At 58.7% G+C, this 18,209-nt stretch overlaps 6 protein-coding genes across 6 annotated transcripts; 3 read left to right on the top strand and 3 right to left on the bottom strand.

Moving 5' to 3' along the window:
* Positions 1-1,154: 1,154 nt before the first annotated feature.
* On the top strand, positions 1,155-5,633 carry JDV02_006783 (uncharacterized protein). Its single transcript, XM_047988207.1, has one exon. It carries the CDS (start codon positions 1,928-1,930, stop codon positions 5,075-5,077), a length of 3,150 nt encoding a protein of 1,049 aa, XP_047844199.1. The 5' UTR covers positions 1,155-1,927; the 3' UTR covers positions 5,078-5,633.
* On the bottom strand, positions 5,622-7,113 carry YHC1 (U1 small nuclear ribonucleoprotein C). The gene is made up of 6 exons (XM_047988206.1): positions 6,986-7,113; positions 6,907-6,912; positions 6,686-6,787; positions 6,442-6,594; positions 6,262-6,333; positions 5,622-6,199 (listed from the first exon to the last, which is right to left on the bottom strand). Exons 1-6 carry the CDS (start codon positions 6,993-6,995, stop codon positions 5,904-5,906), a joined length of 639 nt encoding a protein of 212 aa, XP_047844198.1. The 5' UTR covers positions 6,996-7,113; the 3' UTR covers positions 5,622-5,903.
* Positions 7,114-7,296: 183 nt separating this feature from the next.
* On the top strand, positions 7,297-8,811 carry ERV25 (vesicle coat component). Its single transcript, XM_047988205.1, has 3 exons — positions 7,297-7,692; positions 7,821-7,944; positions 8,034-8,811. Exons 1-3 carry the CDS (start codon positions 7,474-7,476, stop codon positions 8,354-8,356), a joined length of 666 nt encoding a protein of 221 aa, XP_047844197.1. The 5' UTR covers positions 7,297-7,473; the 3' UTR covers positions 8,357-8,811.
* Positions 8,812-9,116: 305 nt separating this feature from the next.
* emi5 (Succinate dehydrogenase assembly factor 2 mitochondrial) lies at positions 9,117-10,395 on the top strand. The gene is made up of 2 exons (XM_047988204.1): positions 9,117-9,650; positions 9,773-10,395. The coding sequence occupies exons 1-2, from the start codon at positions 9,371-9,373 to the stop codon at positions 10,291-10,293; spliced, it is 801 nt and encodes a 266-aa protein (XP_047844196.1). The 5' UTR covers positions 9,117-9,370; the 3' UTR covers positions 10,294-10,395.
* Positions 10,396-10,795: 400 nt separating this feature from the next.
* JDV02_006779 (uncharacterized protein) lies at positions 10,796-12,937 on the bottom strand. The gene is made up of 4 exons (XM_047988203.1): positions 12,537-12,937; positions 11,691-12,464; positions 11,470-11,638; positions 10,796-11,418 (listed from the first exon to the last, which is right to left on the bottom strand). The coding sequence occupies exons 1-4, from the start codon at positions 12,622-12,624 to the stop codon at positions 10,980-10,982; spliced, it is 1,470 nt and encodes a 489-aa protein (XP_047844195.1). The 5' UTR covers positions 12,625-12,937; the 3' UTR covers positions 10,796-10,979.
* A 453-nt stretch (positions 12,938-13,390) lies between these two features.
* SKO1 (Transcription factor) lies at positions 13,391-17,086 on the bottom strand. Its single transcript, XM_047988202.1, has 3 exons — positions 16,323-17,086; positions 14,787-16,002; positions 13,391-14,736 (listed from the first exon to the last, which is right to left on the bottom strand). The coding sequence occupies exons 1-3, from the start codon at positions 16,402-16,404 to the stop codon at positions 14,418-14,420; spliced, it is 1,617 nt and encodes a 538-aa protein (XP_047844194.1). The 5' UTR covers positions 16,405-17,086; the 3' UTR covers positions 13,391-14,417.
* Between the last annotated feature and the right edge of the window lie 1,123 nt (positions 17,087-18,209).

Here is an 18,209-nt window from a genome sequence, read left to right as displayed (position 1 = left end):
GTTGTTGGTGCTGATGGCATCTTTCTGAATTCGGCGTCAAGCGTCTTGGCTCCAACGCACGCGGCGTCATCACTCAGCGGCGCCAGCGTCGTCGCCCTCTTGTGAGCCAGTTGTGAAATTACATGTCCATTACAATGTATACATACGATGCCGCTCGATGGTGGCGTGCTGGTTTGTAATGGCTTTGCAGGTCGGCGTGGCATGGCAGATGGCGCATGTCTTTTGCCTGGGAGATTGATTACTTAGAGAAACTCCGCACGCCAGTACTGTACGTACTCACGTGTACGAAGTCATACCTGTTGTCAGGGCGGCATCCACCAACATCCAACGACGCCCAGGGCATCGTGGGCCGTGGAGACACGGATAGATAGTAGATAACACATGGATGGGGGGCCAAATGCCACCAAATTGCGGGGCTATTGTGCCGGCTTCAGCTCCCAAGCCCGCTGAAGCGCAGATCATCCATTGGCCTTGGGGCGTCTTTTCGCTCGTCCCGTCCCGCTCACCGGCGCAAACCTTGCCCTGGATACGACCCAGCTTGCCCGGTTGTCATCGGGATGCGCCGCAACGCCATCCAGGCAAGTTGGGACGTGTTTTTCTCTTCGCGCGCCGCGGTCGCCCTGGAACAGGAGACGTGCTGTCGCTTGCTACTATTGCGCGAAGCAAGTCAAAAGTCGAGGAGCCCGAAGGCGTTGTTCCATGGTGAGGGGCTCCCAGGTAGATACATCAACCTATTCGTGGTTCCTTCCTGCCTGACCGTGACGTACTACTACGAAGCTAGTAGTGGAGGCAGGCCCGCTCCGCCGTGTCTTCCTTCTGGTGACGGTTGCGTTAGACCCCCCAATCACGTCAAACAGATGCAGCAGGGCAGGGAAGCAACCTCCCGCTGCATGGCACCTGCCCCCTAATAATGCAGTGCGAACGCGGTACTTCGCACTAGAAGTACCTTGGCTAAGACAAGGTACTTGTTCAATTGTGGTACTGACAGAGTCTCACGGATATAGTGAGGCTTATTGGTACTGCGATACCTACGTATATCCAGACTGGCGCCATGTCCTACCATGTCTTCTGTATTAGCCAAGGTGCCTTTTCTCTCGTCCTTGCCTCGCGCGGCCACTCACTTTCTCACTCACCCACTGCCACGCCCCCCCCCTTCCCTTCTACCCGCAGAAGGCACACCCGACTGTTGCTGCACGCTGCAGTGCCTGGAGCGCGCAGACGGAGTGCATGCTGCCCGCTAGCTGTGGCCGCCGCCGCCAAATGAATTGAAGTGCATCCTCCGTCCTGCCACTCATCGCCCTCCCCATCTCGTGTCCTCTCTCAAACCAACCCCGGCCTCGCCTGCGACTGGACAGACTTCTGTCGCGGCGTCATTCCCGGTCCATGCGCTCGTCTCAAGTCGCCATCGCTATGAAACCCACCTCGCCGCCCTTTGTTCTTCGCCTGGCTCTGTGACGTTCCGGCGCTTGCCCTCAGCCCGCCGCCTGTACTCCTGCGTTCGGCAAGCCATCTGCTGCGACAAGCCGTCGAGTCTCGCCTTTCTCTCACTTCTCTCCTGCTCACTGCCGTCGCCTGCCTGTCCCTCCTCGCCCCGTCCACCGCGGCCTGGCTCGATTCACCCACTTCGATTGAGTCACAGGCTCATCGCGACCTCGCACGCCTTCGTTGCGTTGCACAAATCGCTTTCACGACACGCCTGGTCTGGACGAATGTCTCAGCCCCATCCCGACCCTGTCGCAAACCTTGATCATCGCCTCCCCGACAGACAGACCCTCGCATCGCCAGCGATATTTGATGGTGCACAATTGAATGGACCCCTCGGCCGCGTCCCGTCCTCGTTCAGCATGTATAGGATCCCTTGTCTCGAAATCGCAGTCGCCAAGTGATACCCGTCACGACGCCAGTCAGCCCTTGCTTGCCATCGAGCATGCTCGCACCCAGCGCGCCCACGATGACGGCGCCTTTGCCTGAACATGCCTTTGACGAGGACATCATGGCCCAGCGTCGATTCAAAAAGCACAAGGCCCTCCCTCGCCCTCGGCTAGGAGGCCTCGACTACACTCGGCCGGCCGGCATCGAGTACGATCTCGTCATCGATACTACCCCTGTGTTCCAAATGGCAGGCTCGCAGCCCTCGAGTCCTCGGACCTTGAAGCATGAATCGAGGCGGATAGGCTCCGGCCCCGACCTCCCTCCAACTCCACCAAACCACTCTCGGAACTCTTCAAGTAGCCACTCTGCACTGCCTTCTAGCCCGACTCTCAACGAAAACAGTTTCGTTCACACGCCTCCACGAAATGCGGTGCAGCGCCACATCGCGACTCCTCCTGACCAAAGGAGTCCACCCACGCCAGACGTGACTCCTCCTGGTCCGGCCTCGCGACCTCGCATCCTGCGTCCCTCCGCGCTCGATCGCAGTCTTTCTCGCACGACCGACTCTCGAACCGAGTCATTCAAGACAGCCAGGGAGGAGCCTCTATCTTCCGACGACGAAGGTGGCAAGTCCACGGTGCGGCCAACAATTGGCTCTTCCAACACTTCCCGTAGCACAATCCTCCCGCTGGCCGCCGCCAAGCCCAGCAAAGCCGTGCAACCTCAAGTTCTCGACATGACCCTGGAGCACCTTCAAGCAACCCCGACAGACGCCTACACTCCACGCACAAAGGGAGAGTTCGGCAGGTTCGATGGAGACTGGGCCGCGCAGAGCGATGTCGAGCAGGAATGGGATGAAAACTTGCAACGAATGGTTACTGTCAAGAAGAGAGATCAAAAGACTCAACCCTCTCGCACTTCACGCCACTATGAATGCAATAATGGAACTGACAGCGACCCGGTCAGTCCAACACGCGCAACAAGGGCTACGCGCCAGATTCCCCGCAATGAAACAGCTGCCGCCGGCTCATCGCCCAAGCGAGAGATTAAACGAAGGCATGAATCTCATGCCCCGTCCACTTCTAGCACGTCGGTCCGCAGTGATCCTCATCGGTCGTCGCAACAATCTCCTAGGTCAAACCGCGCGTCAAATGCATCAAACATCGTCGAAGCAATATTGATCGATGCGCCCCCTCAACGCCAGAGAACTCTTAGACATATTCAGAAACGCATATCTCTGAGGGAGCCGATTGACAGTCCAATACAGCCGCCCCCGAAACTGTCCGCGCAGCAGCAGCCAGGGAGGTCGCCCCACGGCAGGCAATTTCCCGATCGAGGCAGACGACCTGAGAGCTACGCCTCAAATCTGACTTCAAACTCCATATCGAGTGGGCGAGCCAGGCGCGAAGTGTGGAAGAGTGGCGGCATTCCGGTCGTTGTCGTTCCAGACCGACGCTCGTCAAGCAAACCGAAGTCGAGCAAGGAGCCATCGCTTCGATCAACATCCAGCCGACGGTCGAGACGCACTATGAGTGTAGGTTCACCTACGCAAGATAGATCTCCTACCCGAGACGTTGGAGTTCGGCACGACCTACAGTCCCGCCGCGGTCGAAGCCGTCCAGTGTCAGAATCGGATCCTCTGGATCAGAGGACTATTGATATTCCACCAGTGATCCCCACACGATCATCATCGTTGTCGGCACCGACGAGTCGCAATGCCTCGCGGACGGGTTCATTGACCGCAGAGAGCTTACAGGCCTTGAACAAGCTCCATCAAGCCCCAACGTCTGACCTGAAGGAGGCAGTGGGACGCGAATCTCAGCTCCAGCCCAGCCCTATGCCGGAAACTGACGTTCATTCGCCAGTAAGCAATCATCGGTTTGACAAGGGGGACGGCCATGATTTCCTCAGCTTGGGCAAACCCGACGATGGCGGATCATCCAAAAGGTACTCGTCTAGGAACACACCTTTCTCAATAGCGTCATTTGAAACATCGGGCACGGCACCGGAAGTGTCGGAGGCATTGGCTGTGCATATGTATCCTCATCAGAACTCATCTGTTGTTATGGTCCATCACTCTGCGAAGCCTTCCGAGGCTTCTGACTCGACGAGTAAGGAGACGACTGCTGAAGAGACACCGGACGTGCCGAAGATAATGACCACGAGTCCCGATGGAGGACTGGCAACACCACCACAGCAACGTGGATCTACGGATGAGGTCGACTCTCCCCTGCGCAATCCGCGGCCACCCCCTCAACCGCCGAAACATCCACCTGCGATCAATTTCATCCCTGCTACGCCATCTGGTTTGACTCCGGCAGAGGAGCGCCTTGCTCAGCTTGGAAACTTCTACGAAGCCACAGGGGACAAGCCTCCGCGCCGACCCTCTCTTGTAAGGCGAGCATTCAGTCGCCGACGCCACTCCATCGATTATCCACCGACGGCTTTAAAGGCTCCCGGATTTCTGACGAGGACATTCTCCATGTCCCGGGTCACACGTCGAGACTGGCCAGCTGCCAATGAGGGCAAGAACTCTGACGCAATGTCTATGTATCCACAAGAAGAAGACAAGCCCAGTGAGGAGGACAAGTTACATCCGTACTGGCGCCCGCTGTGGCCGACTAGCGACGGCTTAGAGTGCGACGGTTCTTGTGAAGAACACGGACACGATCACGAAGATGAAATTTATCGATACCCTCTGGTGGACAATCGACCTCGAATTCCCGCGAGGAGTCTCAGCGCAAAAATGAAACGCACGTTTGCAATTTTCCCGGCTCGGGATGATGCATACTTCTCGGTCGACAGCTTAGAGGGCCCAGAAAGACGCACCATCCGGCGAACCCCTAGTGGTAACCTGAGGGTAATGCGTCGCAGATCCAGTGGAAATCCACTCAGACGGAGCGAAAGCTTGCTCGACAGAGCTTTGCACAAGAGCCTCGAGGGTTCTAGGCTGCCATTCTGGCGCTCGCGCAGTCTGCAACGCCGTGCCAGCAAGGACAAGTTGCGAAGAGCATCATCCATCAGTAGCCGGCTGGAAGGTATTCAGAATCTACCGCGGCTTTTGAGTGAGCGAAGGCGGGAGAGGCGGACACGGGAGTTGCGCCAGATGATTAGTGGACCGAAGGAGGTTCGGGACGGCGTCGATGAAGTGATCAAGCCCATGAGCGCCAGGCATCGACAGTATGACAGCAACACAATGCCCTGAAGTGGTGACGTCTCTTCATCGGAGTCAAGGCTTGGAAGGTTCGGGCTGATGTGTCCCGAACAGCTGCAGGGAGCTGAAAGCTGTACTTGAACAACGCCACGGTGTGAGGACTGACAGGATCGGAGGAATCGGCATGCGGACAGCCCCGGGTATGTTTACGACTGACATGATGTGACGTTTTTACGACAATGGTGCACTTACGACAACCGACTACGTTGAGGTATAAGGAAGGGAGGACGATATGATACGAAGTCGGGAAAAGGGCCAGAGATGATGTGCTATGAGGTGGCGAGACGAGGCGAATTGAAATGCATAATGGAGTTGTTCTTGTTGGCCGCTTGAAAGGGGTGGGACAAATAGCGTTTTTGATGTTATTCCTCTTGTTAGCCGTTTCCTGCCGTTACCTCGATCGCAGAGGGGTGTGTGGCAATGTACACTAGGCGCTGAAGGGCCGTAGGTTACGGCCAGCACAGGCGTCGCAAATTGCCTTGCTCATTGCACTAGATCGTCGCATTTGGTTGTCACGGTTAGAAAAAGAAAACAAGTAGCACGTCACGTTGTACGATCAAGTCTATGGATCGCCTCGAAAGGAGCAATGAGAAGCCAGTGTTGATCCATGTAGACTGCTTCTTCCTTATGCAATCACTCAATATGCCCGCCCGCTACATGTCGTCAGTCGACCAGCGGCGCTGTTTTGCTGAACCCGAACGCCACCTTCGCCTTCTATGCTACCATTACTATGAAGGAAAACCCTAAAACAAATTGCACCAAGCCATGTGGTATCTCTAGACCCTTGAGAACGAAACAAGTCTTGTCTTTGCCCAATCTATCGTCTGTCCTGGCCGGGAGCCGGAGAGTGTCCCGGGGGAAAGGGTGGCGGGGGGCCACCGGGGAAGCCGTGGCCCGGGGGAGGGGTCATGTTGGGCATCCCGGGAAAGTTGGGAGGCGGGGCGCCAGGGCCACCAGGGGCGCCAGCACCAGGAGGTGGGAAGGGAAAGCCACCGGGGGGAGGCGAGAAAGGAAGACCGCCGGGAGGAGGCATAGGGGGCATGCCATTGGCACCCGGAGGACCGGGGAAGGGTGGCATGGGGGGCATGCCGCGGCCAGCTGCGCCGGGGGGAGCTGCGGTTCGTTAGCACGTGACACAGTCAGGGCGAAAGATGAATGATGGTATGTATACGTACGAGCAACGCCAGGAGGGAACTGGCCAGGCGGTGCGCCAGGCATGCCTGGGAACGGGGGAGGGGCTCCGGGAGCTGCGACGAGCTTAGTTAGCTCGACCTGTCCACCGTCGGCTTCTCCGTCATGCTCGTTCTCGACGAGGTCACCGCTGTGGCTGACGGGCAGGGGAGGGGGAAACGTGCCTCCAGGGAACGCAGGGAAGCCGGGAGGAGGGAACGCGCCCTTAGCTCCGGGCTGGTTCTGCGGGAGCATGGGATTGTTGTGGGCCTGGCCCTCGGCGGCGTACGAGTTGGTGATGGAATCGATGACGGACTGTGCCTTTTCGTGGCCGATTTCTGCAGTCATGGGCCGGTTAGTATCAGCAAGGGCAAGGGGGGTGCGAGACTTTGCTAGCAGAGTTGGTTGGGCGGGGATGGGGCGACTCACGCTGGTAGTACTCGACGACGTTGCGGATGTGGTTTCGGCCACTGTTGTGAGCCTTTCGGACGCTCATCGAGTCGTGCGTAAGGTACACATCGCAGTAGTCGCCTGGGTCGAGGGGTTAGCATCGCTCGAGACAGAAGGTTCACGCGATTTGCAATCGGGAGGGTAAGAGTTTAATCTTCGGTTGCTCGAGTGCGGCTGCGAGGGGAGCATTCAAGGCTTACAAAAGACTGGCAACGAAAATGTTAGCGAGCTGCATATTCAAGAGAATAGAGTCGAATGAGGCGGAAGAAAGAGACTCACACTTGGGCATCTTGACGACTGGTGAATCGGCGGTCGCCGTCAAGGGATAGTTTGCTTGCACTGCGTTACCGGCGGTTGGAGAAGGTGCGGTGATGGAGCGACGTTGAACGGGGATCGAAGGCTCTAGCCTCGCGCCAGATGATGGATGTTCCTTCCAATGGCTCTTGGCCAGAGCGCAGCACGCCAGCTGGCGAGGCTGGCCCCACACGTGACTGGGTGGGTCGTCGTTCAACCTGCAGCCAGGTACGTACCGTACCGTACCGTACAGAAGAGCCCTTGCTCAGGCTTCTTCTTGGAAGTCCGTCTGGTGGGGGTGCTTAGCTGGGCGCGGCCCATTGGCCAGCCCCTTTGCTCGGTGGCAGTTCCAACGCGACACCTTGCAGTTTCGAGCTGCTCCAGCGGAAACACGGTCCGTTGGTGTCCCTTTTCGCCAGCTCCCACGGCCAACGATATCGACGAGAGGAAACGCACGACGACGACACGCGGCAATGGCATTGCTACGCTCATCTCCCCTGCAATGGCTCTGCGGCCTGCTGCTGCTTACCAGCGCCGCCAGCGCCCTCAAGTTCGAGCTGCCGTCGCACTCCGGCGCCGAGAATCACAAGAAGGAGCGCTGCATCCGCAACTTTGTCGGCCAGGAGACGCTCGTTGTGGTGACGGCTACGGTCGACGGCTACAAGGGCGATGGCATGACGGTCAACATTCACGTGCGTTTGAGACCCTTCCCGCCGCCGTCCACCCGGGTGGATGGTTTGGTGTAGCTACTTGATGGCTTGGCGGGAGAGAGAGAGAGGGAGAGAGGCAACAGAGAGGCTAACAGGACGATGGATTACAGATTCGCGATGCGCTGGGCAACGACTACGCCAAGGCAAAGGATGTCGTCGGCGAGTCGAGGTCCGTCTTTACGTCTCACGCTGACGCGGCGTTTGACGTGTGCTTTGAGAACATTCAGACCGGCAGTACGTCCATGATGCGCCTCAATAGCTCCCCAACCCAGAGTACACTGCGAAACGAGTGGCAGAATCTGACAAGAGGAAAACAATGACAGCTCGCCGCCCCAACCCGTCCTGGCGCCACGTCGAGCTGGACATTGACATTGGCGCCGACGCCAAGGACTGGTCAGCCATCCAGGCAACGGAGAAGCTCAAGCCCGTCGAGGCGGACCTGCGCCGGATTGAGGAGCTTACGGCCGAGATTGTGCGCGAGATGGATTACTTGCGCACGCGCGAGCAGAAGCTGCGCGACACCAACGAGAGCACCAACACGCGTGTCAAGTGGTTCGGCATCGGCACCACTTGGCTGCTCATCGGCCTCTGGGCCTGGCAGATCATGTACCTGCGCGCCTACTTCCGCTCCAAGCACCTCATCTAATACCCCCTCGGGGCCCCTCCACGACCCCTGCCGCCCGGCGAGAGTCAGACTTCTACAAGCGGGAGAGCTCTAAGGGGTTGTGTGTCGGCGATGGCGACGTTTTCTGTGCCGGGTCTGCTTTACTGGGCGCGATAGATGACAGTGGAGGTGTATGAAACAAGCGCAAGGTGGCAGCGCAACGGCAGATGGCAATCAGCATGAGGCATTCGGAATATGCTGGCGTTTGTACATGACGATGAACGACAGGGGCCGGGCGGACATGTTAAGGGCTAAAACGACGAGGCGAGGGCCGGGCTGGTTTTTGGAGTACATGTCGCAGCCCGGTTTACGGCTCCGACTTAATACCACGATGATTGATATAAATCTTTAAAGCATCCGATCTGGCGCCCGGGGCCATGGCAACGGCCGGTACAAGTCGTGACGATGGATCTTAAAACGCCCTCGCTTACCTAGCTAAGTCATGTCTAGGACCGCGACGCACATAGTCCCTGGATTCTACCTGCATCGCTGTCTCGCAGACGTTCTCTCCCGTGCAGCTCCTGTGCCTGGCGGAGGACGTTCAGTCGTAGTATTTTAGTTAGCGGGGCCCCCAGCGAGTATCCTCGGCACCGACGCCCAGCAGATCCCAGATGCTCTCGGCCCTGTAGGACAGACGGGCGTGGCGGCGGCGCGGTCAAGAACCCACCCACTCACCCGCCCCCGGCGCCGGCCTATCCCTACCTAAAAACCAAGTCGGCTACTTCACTCGTTCGGGGTTCCCATCACATCAAACAGCTCTGACAAGCCCGCAAACACGCTCTTCCATCATCGACTTTTTTGCTCGTCCCTCAATTCCGCGACTCAAGGACCCGAATCTCCTCTCACGAGAAAGAGAAAGAGAAAGGGGAAGAGAAAGGAAACGGGAAAACAAACACCAGCGGAGAAGCAGCAGCACACATCAATCCATCCACCGAGCGACTGAGCGACCGAGTCGGAGAAGAGACAAACACACCGACGAACGCCATCATAAGAACCATGGCCTTTTCCATTCGCCCCCTCGCGCGCCGTTGCGTTGCCCGCGCGTGCACCTCCTCCTCGAGCGCACCGGCCATGCGCGCTCCCGCCGTCGCCATCGCCACCGCCGCCACCACCACCACTACCACGAGGTCGTCCCTCATCCGCCTCTACAGCGCGTCATCCTCCCCCGCGGCGGGCGACGAGCTCGGCGTAGGCGAGCTGCAGGGCGCAAAGTTTCGCATTGAGCCGTTACGGCGCACCGGCGAGGACGCTGAGACGAAGCGCGCTCGCCTCCTCTGTGCGGCCCCCCCCCCTCTCTCTCTTCTCCTCTCCCGAATCGTCTTCTGCTTCAAAGAGAAGTAAAAGGAAAAAAACAAAAGCTGACCACTGAATGCGCTCCTTGTTGTTCCGCCGCGGCAGACCAGTCACGCAAACGAGGGACTCTCGAGTCTGACCTCCTGCTCTCCACCTTCGCCGCCAAGCACCTCCCCTCCATGACCCCGGAGCAGCTCACGCAGTACGACTTGCTACTCGACGAGAACGACTGGGACATATACTACTGGGCGACGCAGCGCGAGCCCTCCGAGGGGTACACGTCGACGAACCCTGCCGATGCCCCCGTCGGCTCGTCATCGTCTCTCTCTTCATCTTCTTCCCCTTCCGCCGCTGGCACCACCGCCACCACCACCACATCACCAGCATCGTCGTCGATCGACGTCGCCGGCCAGGCTGCCGACGACGCCTTCGTGCGCCAGACGCCCCCTAAGGGCGAGTGGGCCCAGACCGTCGGCAACTTCAAGCCCGCGTACCGCCCCGTGCCTACGCGCTGGCGCGGCAGCGAGATCCTCGCCCTCCTGCGCGAGCACGTACAGCTGCGCAGCGTCGACGGCAAGGAGGGCACCGGCATGGCCTTTATGCCTGCCCTCGAGGAGTCCAAGTGAAGGGCGATTTCCTCTAGGAAGGAAACGGAAAGGGGGAAATGGGTCAACGGGAAGGAGATCTCCTTCTCCGGGCCCAACCAAGCATTTCTCCAGGCCGGTAACGTTACCGAATAGGTAGATCGGTGCAAAGAGACAGAGGGGGAGGAAACACAAGATGTACCAACATTTCTGTACCATGATACACGACAGACACAGAGTAGACATGTAAAAACGCCAGGGGTAGTTATTGGCCAGCACTCCATCGTGGGAGACGGACCAAAAAAATTGCGTGCTTCAATAATGCACGAATACAAACTGCCCATGTATGTTCTCGTGCGCGATAAGGGCCCCGCGTCTGCTGTACAAACCAAGTACACCGACAACAAAGATGCGCCCCCTCCGCAACTCCCAAGCTTGCCCAAAAGTTGTGATGCTGTCCGAAAATTTGTCCCAAGGCGGCCACAATCAACGCGCGCACCAATGCTGCCTCCCCCTGGCTCCCAGATACAGTCAAAAAAAAGGGGAAAAAAAGGAAGGGGGCCGCCTCCTTCTGCGTCTTCCCGGACGCCAGCAGTAACAGAGGGGAAAGAGGCCCTGCCTGCCAAACAAGGGAGCTCCAACACCAAGCGCCTCGCGTCTCGTCATCATCAGCCTCGTTAAGAAACCTCGCCTTCTGCCCATCATCCCTAGCAAGCAACGCGGCCGCATCACCCCCCGTTGCCTTCGGGTAGTATCTGACCCAGGCTCCGGAGGACTTCCATGATGGGCATGTCTCTCGTCCCGGCACTTGTCTTCTCCCGCTGCTCGCGTTCACGCAGCCGTACCGCGCTGAGCTTCAGAACCCTATCCGCTTCCTTGCCGGCGACCTGTACTCGTTGCTCCAGCTTGTGCACGTTATCCGCAAACTGATCGATCTGGAACTCCAATGACGACTGAATCTTTTTCAATCTCAATTCTGTTCTTGAGCGTAGTGCCGCGGACGAGTTTGCTTCGTCGGCGAGCTGGCCCCGTAGCTTTCCGTCGTCCTCGTCCAACAGATCAAAGTCTGGGAGGACGATCTGGTCGGGCTCATCGGCGCTGAATAGCGGCGGCTGTTCCGGAGGGAGCTTCTTCATTAATAGCCACGCCTCTTTCTCTCTCCGTAACCTGTATTTGGTCAGTCTCTGCGTTGGCGCGATATCGAGACAAGTGACTTGCCTGTCAATCTTCTCTTGTAGCGACGCGAGCTTCTCATCCATCTCAATATTTCGTGGGTTCGGCTTGAGCACCACCTTTGCCCTTGGCTCAGCATCGTCTCTACTGAACCAATCCGAAAACTCCGAACGGGACGCAAAGTCCCTAAGTATCTGGTCCTGAATCGCACGAGCTGCACCATGATCAGTATACCTGTCGCCGGCTGCATGTCCCATCTGACGTACCTCCCAGTATCGCATCCGAATTCGGTGTGCCCAAGGGCGGTTTCGCCGACAGGGCGCGCTCGCCGCACCACATTAGCAGCTGCTTCATCCTCCGCGGCTCTACCAGGTCGGCTTCGATGTGCTTGTAGAATTCTGCCGGGTCAACCTCGCGGTGCGGTATCGCCGACTGCCCACTCTCTATCAGCGAGCTCGCCCTCCGTCCACGCGACCCTAGGCTGCTTCTTCGGTTCGAGTTGCCCTTCTTGCGCATGTCCTTGTTGCGGTTGATGATTGGCGTGTCGCTCATCGGGAGCGCAATCTTGGTGGATTCGACGGGTGCGGGCGGTGTCGGCGGCGATGCTGCTACCTCGTCCACTTCCTCCTCAGGCTCTTCCTCCAACACCACACGCGGTGGTCTGCCCTTGCCACGGCCTTGCTTGCGCGATGCGCCGTTTGCTTTGGGCTCCTCAACATTGCTATCGCCTGATAATCGTTTGCTCTGGCGCGTTGCCCTCTTCTGTGGTTGCTGCTGGGGCTCCTCTGGCGCATCGACGTTCTGCTTCCTCCGCGATGATTTTCTCGTCCCCGTTGTGGTTGTGGTCGTTGTCGCCGCCGCTACCGACGGAAGTGCTTTGGGTGATTCCGATATGGCGCTCAATTCCCGGGCAGCCTTATCCTTGGCCGACGCGCGGCCTCTTCCTGTCTTCTTCGGCGGTTCCTTCTCCTCCTCCGTCTTCGGGCGTTTTGACTTGCGAACAAACTGAAAGTCGTCATCCTGCTCATAATCGGCCGCAGCTGTTACGCCGTCAGCATCTCGGCATCCATATAGCACCGATGGTTGGAAGTCCTTCCGCTTCAGGGACCTACCTGCAAGCCGCTTGCTTGTTCGGCGCTTCTGCTGGTCGCTCATGCTAAGAAGTTCCAGCGCCTGTCGAGTCGCCACGAGAGTCGTCATGGATGGCTGAGTCGCGATGGCATGAGGCGCCGTGCTGTGTGAGATCGTAGATGGCGATGGCGGAAGGGACGAATTGCGCGCCCGCAATTCGACGAGCCGTTGCGCAGCTGCGATGGCGCCGCGTGTTGGGGGGGGGGCGCGGGTACAGCGCCGACAAAGTCGCGTCAGATGGCTCGCGTCGGGGTCGAGGGCCGGCGCATCAAGACCCTCGCCAATGTCACTAAGGCTCGATGCGCGATGCCGGCGGGGGGGATGCAGACGGGTGGCGATGGGGCAGCGGCAGGCACTTGTCGCGGGTTGGCGATGGTTTGAGACGTGGGAAGTGTTCCTGCTCTCTGTTGTTTACCTCAAAGAGGTGAGGGATGCTCCGGCGTCGCGCTAGTCCGCTTCGGGACAGAGAACCCCACGCCAGCGAAGAATCCCAACGGCCATGTTGATTGGCCGCCATCGTCTCTCTTCGTCAGCATAGCACGTCCTTCGTACCTTTTCAGTGCGACCTCGACCTCTTCCATCCTCCCACCATCACTCTCTACCCCGTGGACCCTATTCCACCAGCAGCATCGTAAGGTTAGAGTTGAAACATCACGACGCGCAAGAGCGTTGTAATGCCTCAAGAGACGGGATAAAGAGAATGCTCATATTTTCGCTTAAGACTATGAGGTCTTAATTACATCAGCGTGTCGTCTTCATCATCTCTCACCCGCCAACTGAGAAGCCTCAGAAGGGCATCTACTTCCCCGCAGCCGATTGGGCTCTTGCATGACCACTAAAGAGTGTATATTGGTCTCTATGTATAGACTATCCAGCTTATTGACTGGCAACGCGTGAGCCAGAGCCGCGCGTTGTACAAAAGTAAATACGCAAGCATCACCAAGTAACTTCAAGCTCCTCTCCCTCCGATGGCAAAATTACGGGTTGCTATCTTGGCCGTGCACCCGGTCTTGCCACCGAAAAGCGAGCGCGAGGAATGGCTGGCCGCTAACTGATTTGTCCCCGGCTTGACTGCAAAGGCCTTCTGCTTATAGGGCAGCCGAAGCCTGTCAACGAAAATGGATGAGGAGTGAGAAAGAGAGCAGACTAGCAGATGGGAAGCGCGTTCAGACTGGGCTGTGCCGCTTACTGTCTTGGGCATGCATTCCCTGCTCCCATTCGAAGTGAGGCTTGCTGGCTCTGACATCTAGCACGCTCGGTCTGCTCTCTCGACAACAAAACGCTTCAATTGGTAGCATCCGTTACCTATAGCTACCTTCAAGCAGTCCATACCCAGCAACACCCGACTGGTCCTCCGCACAGTGCCTGTTCCTCCATAACGCCACAAACAACGCAGAGTCATCTTTCCCGGCCAATACCTTTTGATGACCCTACTGATTTCCTTGCAAAAAAAATGTGTACGTACAATATGTGGGAGAAGACAAGGGCCCTGTAAGGCGAAGGGCCCATCCGCATGCTTCGAGGAGATATGAGCAGAACAAGATCATCCGCTGCCGCTGCACGGAGCGACTGCTGCCGGCATGTCGCCGTGCCCCCCACTTTCATCCATTAATTTTGGTACATGGTCAAGCTTGTCGAATAAACCATCTCGGCACATCTCTCCGGTCGCCGTCGCGTCCAGCACATAGTTGGCACGACCAAGGCACAACGGCGAACAACCCGGAACCGCGCATGGCAGTCACAGGCAAGATATATGCCGCGGGACCGACAACTGAAGGAAAAGAGTCGACCCCAAGCGCCGTGTCCACGTCAGTGAAGTCGTCCTGAGCTGTGCCTTCTTATCCTGCCTCTGTGTTCTCATTCTAAGAGAATCGGCGGTCGACCCCCTGGCCAGCCATCACCTGCTGCTGGTTAGGCATCGGGCCAGCCATGCCATACGGGTTCATCTGCGCGTTGAATGGCTCGACCACCTGTGACATGAAGGCACCATGCAGACCCTGCTGTTGGGTGACGGGGCAGTCTTTATGGGCAAGGAGGAGAGTTTTGAGGTTGACGACTTCTTCTCGCAGCTGCGTGATTTGTGTTGTGAGGGCGTCATTTTCAGAGCTGAACATTTCGACCTTGGTTTGAAGATTCGCCAACCATTGCTTCTTCCGTTGGCGACACTTGAGTGCGGCAACACTGTGCGGGCGTTAGTGCGAATAGTATACGCTTGTCGGAGTGTAACATACCGATTTCTCTCCAGGAAGTTCTTTCGCTTTTCTTCGTCCGTCATCTTGGTCTTGGTGCCATTTTCATCAGTCTTGAACTTGTCTTCGTCATCTTCGTCATCGTCCGATGGCTCAATGCTGTCATTGTACGCCCCGGCGTTACCCTTGGCTTTCTTGTTCGGCGGCGCCTTGGCGGGGGGCTCGTCCGCTTTCCTTCGGCCATTTGTTGTTGTTGGGTTGTTCTTCTTGCCCTTGCCCCGTGCGCTAGGCTTCGCCGGCTCGGGTTCTTCCGACATCATGCTGCCCTCGCTGGCACCGCGGACCGAGGCGGCATTTCCTTCCTGCACCTGAGGCGCTGGCGCCGCTGTGGTGTGAGCGTGACCAGGGGCTGACGTCGCTGTGAACTGGTTGGTGTTCGCAGCGCCACTGCGACCTTGCGCGCCCTGTGCGAGCATGAAGAGGCCGTTGGCAGCATCATTGTCGTGTGGATCAAAGGGCCCGGGAGCCTTGGCCTCCGTCTTAATCGGGGTCGTACCGTTGGGCATCTCTTGAGGTTGTGACGTCTTTGCGGGCTGTTGCTGTTGCTGTTGCTGTTGCTGTTGTTGTTGTTGTTGTTGTTGTTGCTGCTGCTGCTGCTGCTGCGAGCCGTTGCTTTGCTCACGCTTGGCGGCCGCGCTGAGGGCAGTGCGGTGAAAGTCGAGCGTGCTTGGTGTTGCGCCGCCACTTGCCAGTTGAGCAAAGAGAGCTTGAGAATTTGGGCTGGGGGCAGGGAACATGGACCCACTGCCGCCCGGTGTAAGACCCGATCGCAACGAGGACTCGTTGGGTGTTGGGAAGCCGCCGCGTAGATGGTGCGTATCGCTGAAGTAGTCGTTGGCTGGTCCCGACAGCATGGCCGGGCTCAACGGACCCGTGCGCAGAGAGCCTCCGCCCCAGTTGAAGGGCGTCGCGTTGCTGCCGGGAAGGAGCGAGGATGGCGATGTCAGGTGGGCGACCGAAGGTAGCTTGGTTCCTCCTGGCGTCTCTGGCCCTCCACCCCCAAAGGACTGCTCGAAAGGATTGGGCTCCAGACTGAGCGACCCTCCGACCTGCGTCGAGAAATAGTCCGGGGTATCGTTCGATTGCTGCTGCTGTTGTTGACCTGGACGAGGGGGGGGGGCGAGGGGCTTGGCCGCTTCGGCATTGGACGAGCCGTCTGGCTTGCGTGTGGTGTCGGCTTTCGAGTCCGCTGCGGAATCTGTGAGCAGCGTGTGAGTTCCAAAGTCTCGTAGCAGCCGATGTGTAGGCCGTCGAGTGTGCGAGGAAGGGTGGCGCTGGTGCTGATTCTGGAATTGTGATCGTGCGGTGACCGAGGGCTGAACCTATGCAAGCGAGCGAGCGAGCGAGCAGCCAGGCAGGCAAGTCGTCCTTCGTCGCAACAACAGTCGGAGCGAGGAAAGTTGCGCCAGCGCCGGAGCCGCACGTCACGAGGAGGGGTAATGACAAGGTGCGTAGGGGTACAGGGAAAACAATGCACGATAACGGACTAAAGGGTGTATGATGATGGATGAGGCTCACCTGTGCCTGGGGGAGTGTTGTTGGGTTGTTTGGGGGACTTCGACTGGCCTCGTGCGGAGGCGTTCTTGGGAGAAGTCCCCATGACGACGATTTGTCTACCTATGATGTAGTCGGCCGCGGCGGGCGTAGGGCAGGCAGACTGCACAAGGTGGGGTAATAGAAAGGCAAAGGAAAACAAAAGGACAAGAGCAGGAGGGAAAGGGAGGAGAGCGATGAGGTCACAGGCGAGGCTGCTGAAAAGGCGGCGCTCGAGTCGGGCGAAGATTGACGCCTGGGCAGGCGGGAGTGGCTCGGCCCCGGGGGGAGAAGGGGAGAGTGCAGGCGCCGCGGGAGCGTGCGCCCCAGAAACTGGCGTCCAACAGGCGCTGGCGCCGCCCAAAGCCAAGGCAGGGTGAAAAGGCTGTCTGCGTGCGCTGCACTGCGCTGCGTCGCGCGCTCTGCCGCAGTGAATTGAAGCAAGCACGCAAGCAAGCCTGCCTGCGGGCGCTCAAAAAGGAAATGCGCTTGCGGGCTACCGGGCAGCGGTATCCTTGGTCTGGTGGTGGTGGTGGGATTGGGGGTTCGTCACTGCGCGTTGCTGCGCTGCGCTGGTGGTGCCGGTGCTGGTGCTGCGAAAAGGTTCGACTTGAGGAAGGGGAAGACGTCAGAGATGACGTTGTGAAAAAAGAGGGCGGGTGGAAGTGGAAGGGGGATGAGCGCAGGAAAAAAAAATGAAAAATGGCGGCGCTGGGGCCGCCCCCTCCCCTCCCCTCCCCATGCCATCCACCATCCTTCCTCTTCCCCCCGAGAGAAACCCACACCCCTCGCTCCATTATGTACTGTGTGTGCTGTGCCAATGCTGCTTTGCCCCCCGCCGTCCGCTCCCTGGTGCCAGGCTCTCTTTGGCTCGCTGGCTGTGGGCTGTGAGTGGTGGCAGGGGGGGCGTGCCTGCGGGGCCGGGGGACGCTGGAAATTTGGGCCGGGAGGCGAAGGCGGCCACAGAAGGGCACAGCAGGGCGGCACCCATCCACGCTGCTGCTCGCTGGCGGGTCGAGGGCTTACAAACCAAATCCGCACTGTGCGGAAACTCGCCCCCGGCGCCAAGGGCGGTCGCAAATCGTCGATGATCGATGCCCTCTTGGCTCTACGCGCGCGCGCGCCGCGTCTGGCCAACAGCGGGCAGGCGGCGGTGGGGATCGCCACCTCTCATGTCCACGCTGGCGGCGGCGGCTGGATTGTCAAATGGCTCGCTCGAGGTAATCCAAGGTGCTTCTAACTCCTAAGGTCCAGATACGAGCTCGCGACTTGACAGCAGCACCAACATCAGCATCTGCAGCACCAGCGGCAGCGACTCGCAGCCTAGACCGCCCCGCGCCGTACCCTCTCGCCCGCCCGGCAGCTGTCATTTACGTAGTCTGGCCTTCCTCGCGCGGCAGACAGTTGGCGGGGGCTAGGGAGGGGGGCTTTGCCCCGTGGACACGGACGGAGTATCTGCTCCATGGCCGAGCCTGCCAGACGCGACAGAAGCGGACTGCATTGGCGATGACACGCCAGCAGAGACGCCCGTGAAAAAGGGCATAGCACAGTACAAGACTCCACGTTTCGATATGACCGGGCTGTTATGCTGACAAAATAATCTCGTCACAGCGCTCTGCAACCCCATCGCGGAAGCCAGGCGAGGACTGTACGTTTGATAGTACGAAGCAGTGGCAGACCGTCAATCGGGCAGGCAATGGTGCCATCGGAGGAGTGCACTGTGCGCCCCCCTCCCCCTTCCACCTGATGCGCGTGGGGTGGTATGACGCCGGAATCCCAAGCCGGGGGCCCGTCCAGCTTCTGCCAGCCATCCAGTAACAGCCGTTGTGACAGACTCAACTCACAGTGCATGGCCGGCTGTCGTAGTGGTTA

Source organism: Purpureocillium takamizusanense, chromosome 6 (genome assembly GCF_022605165.1).
Source record: "Purpureocillium takamizusanense chromosome 6, complete sequence".
Classification (NCBI taxonomy): domain Eukaryota; kingdom Fungi; phylum Ascomycota; class Sordariomycetes; order Hypocreales; family Ophiocordycipitaceae; genus Purpureocillium; species Purpureocillium takamizusanense.
Note: the sequence above shows the minus strand (reverse complement) of the source record. Positions and strands in the feature narration are given on the sequence as shown.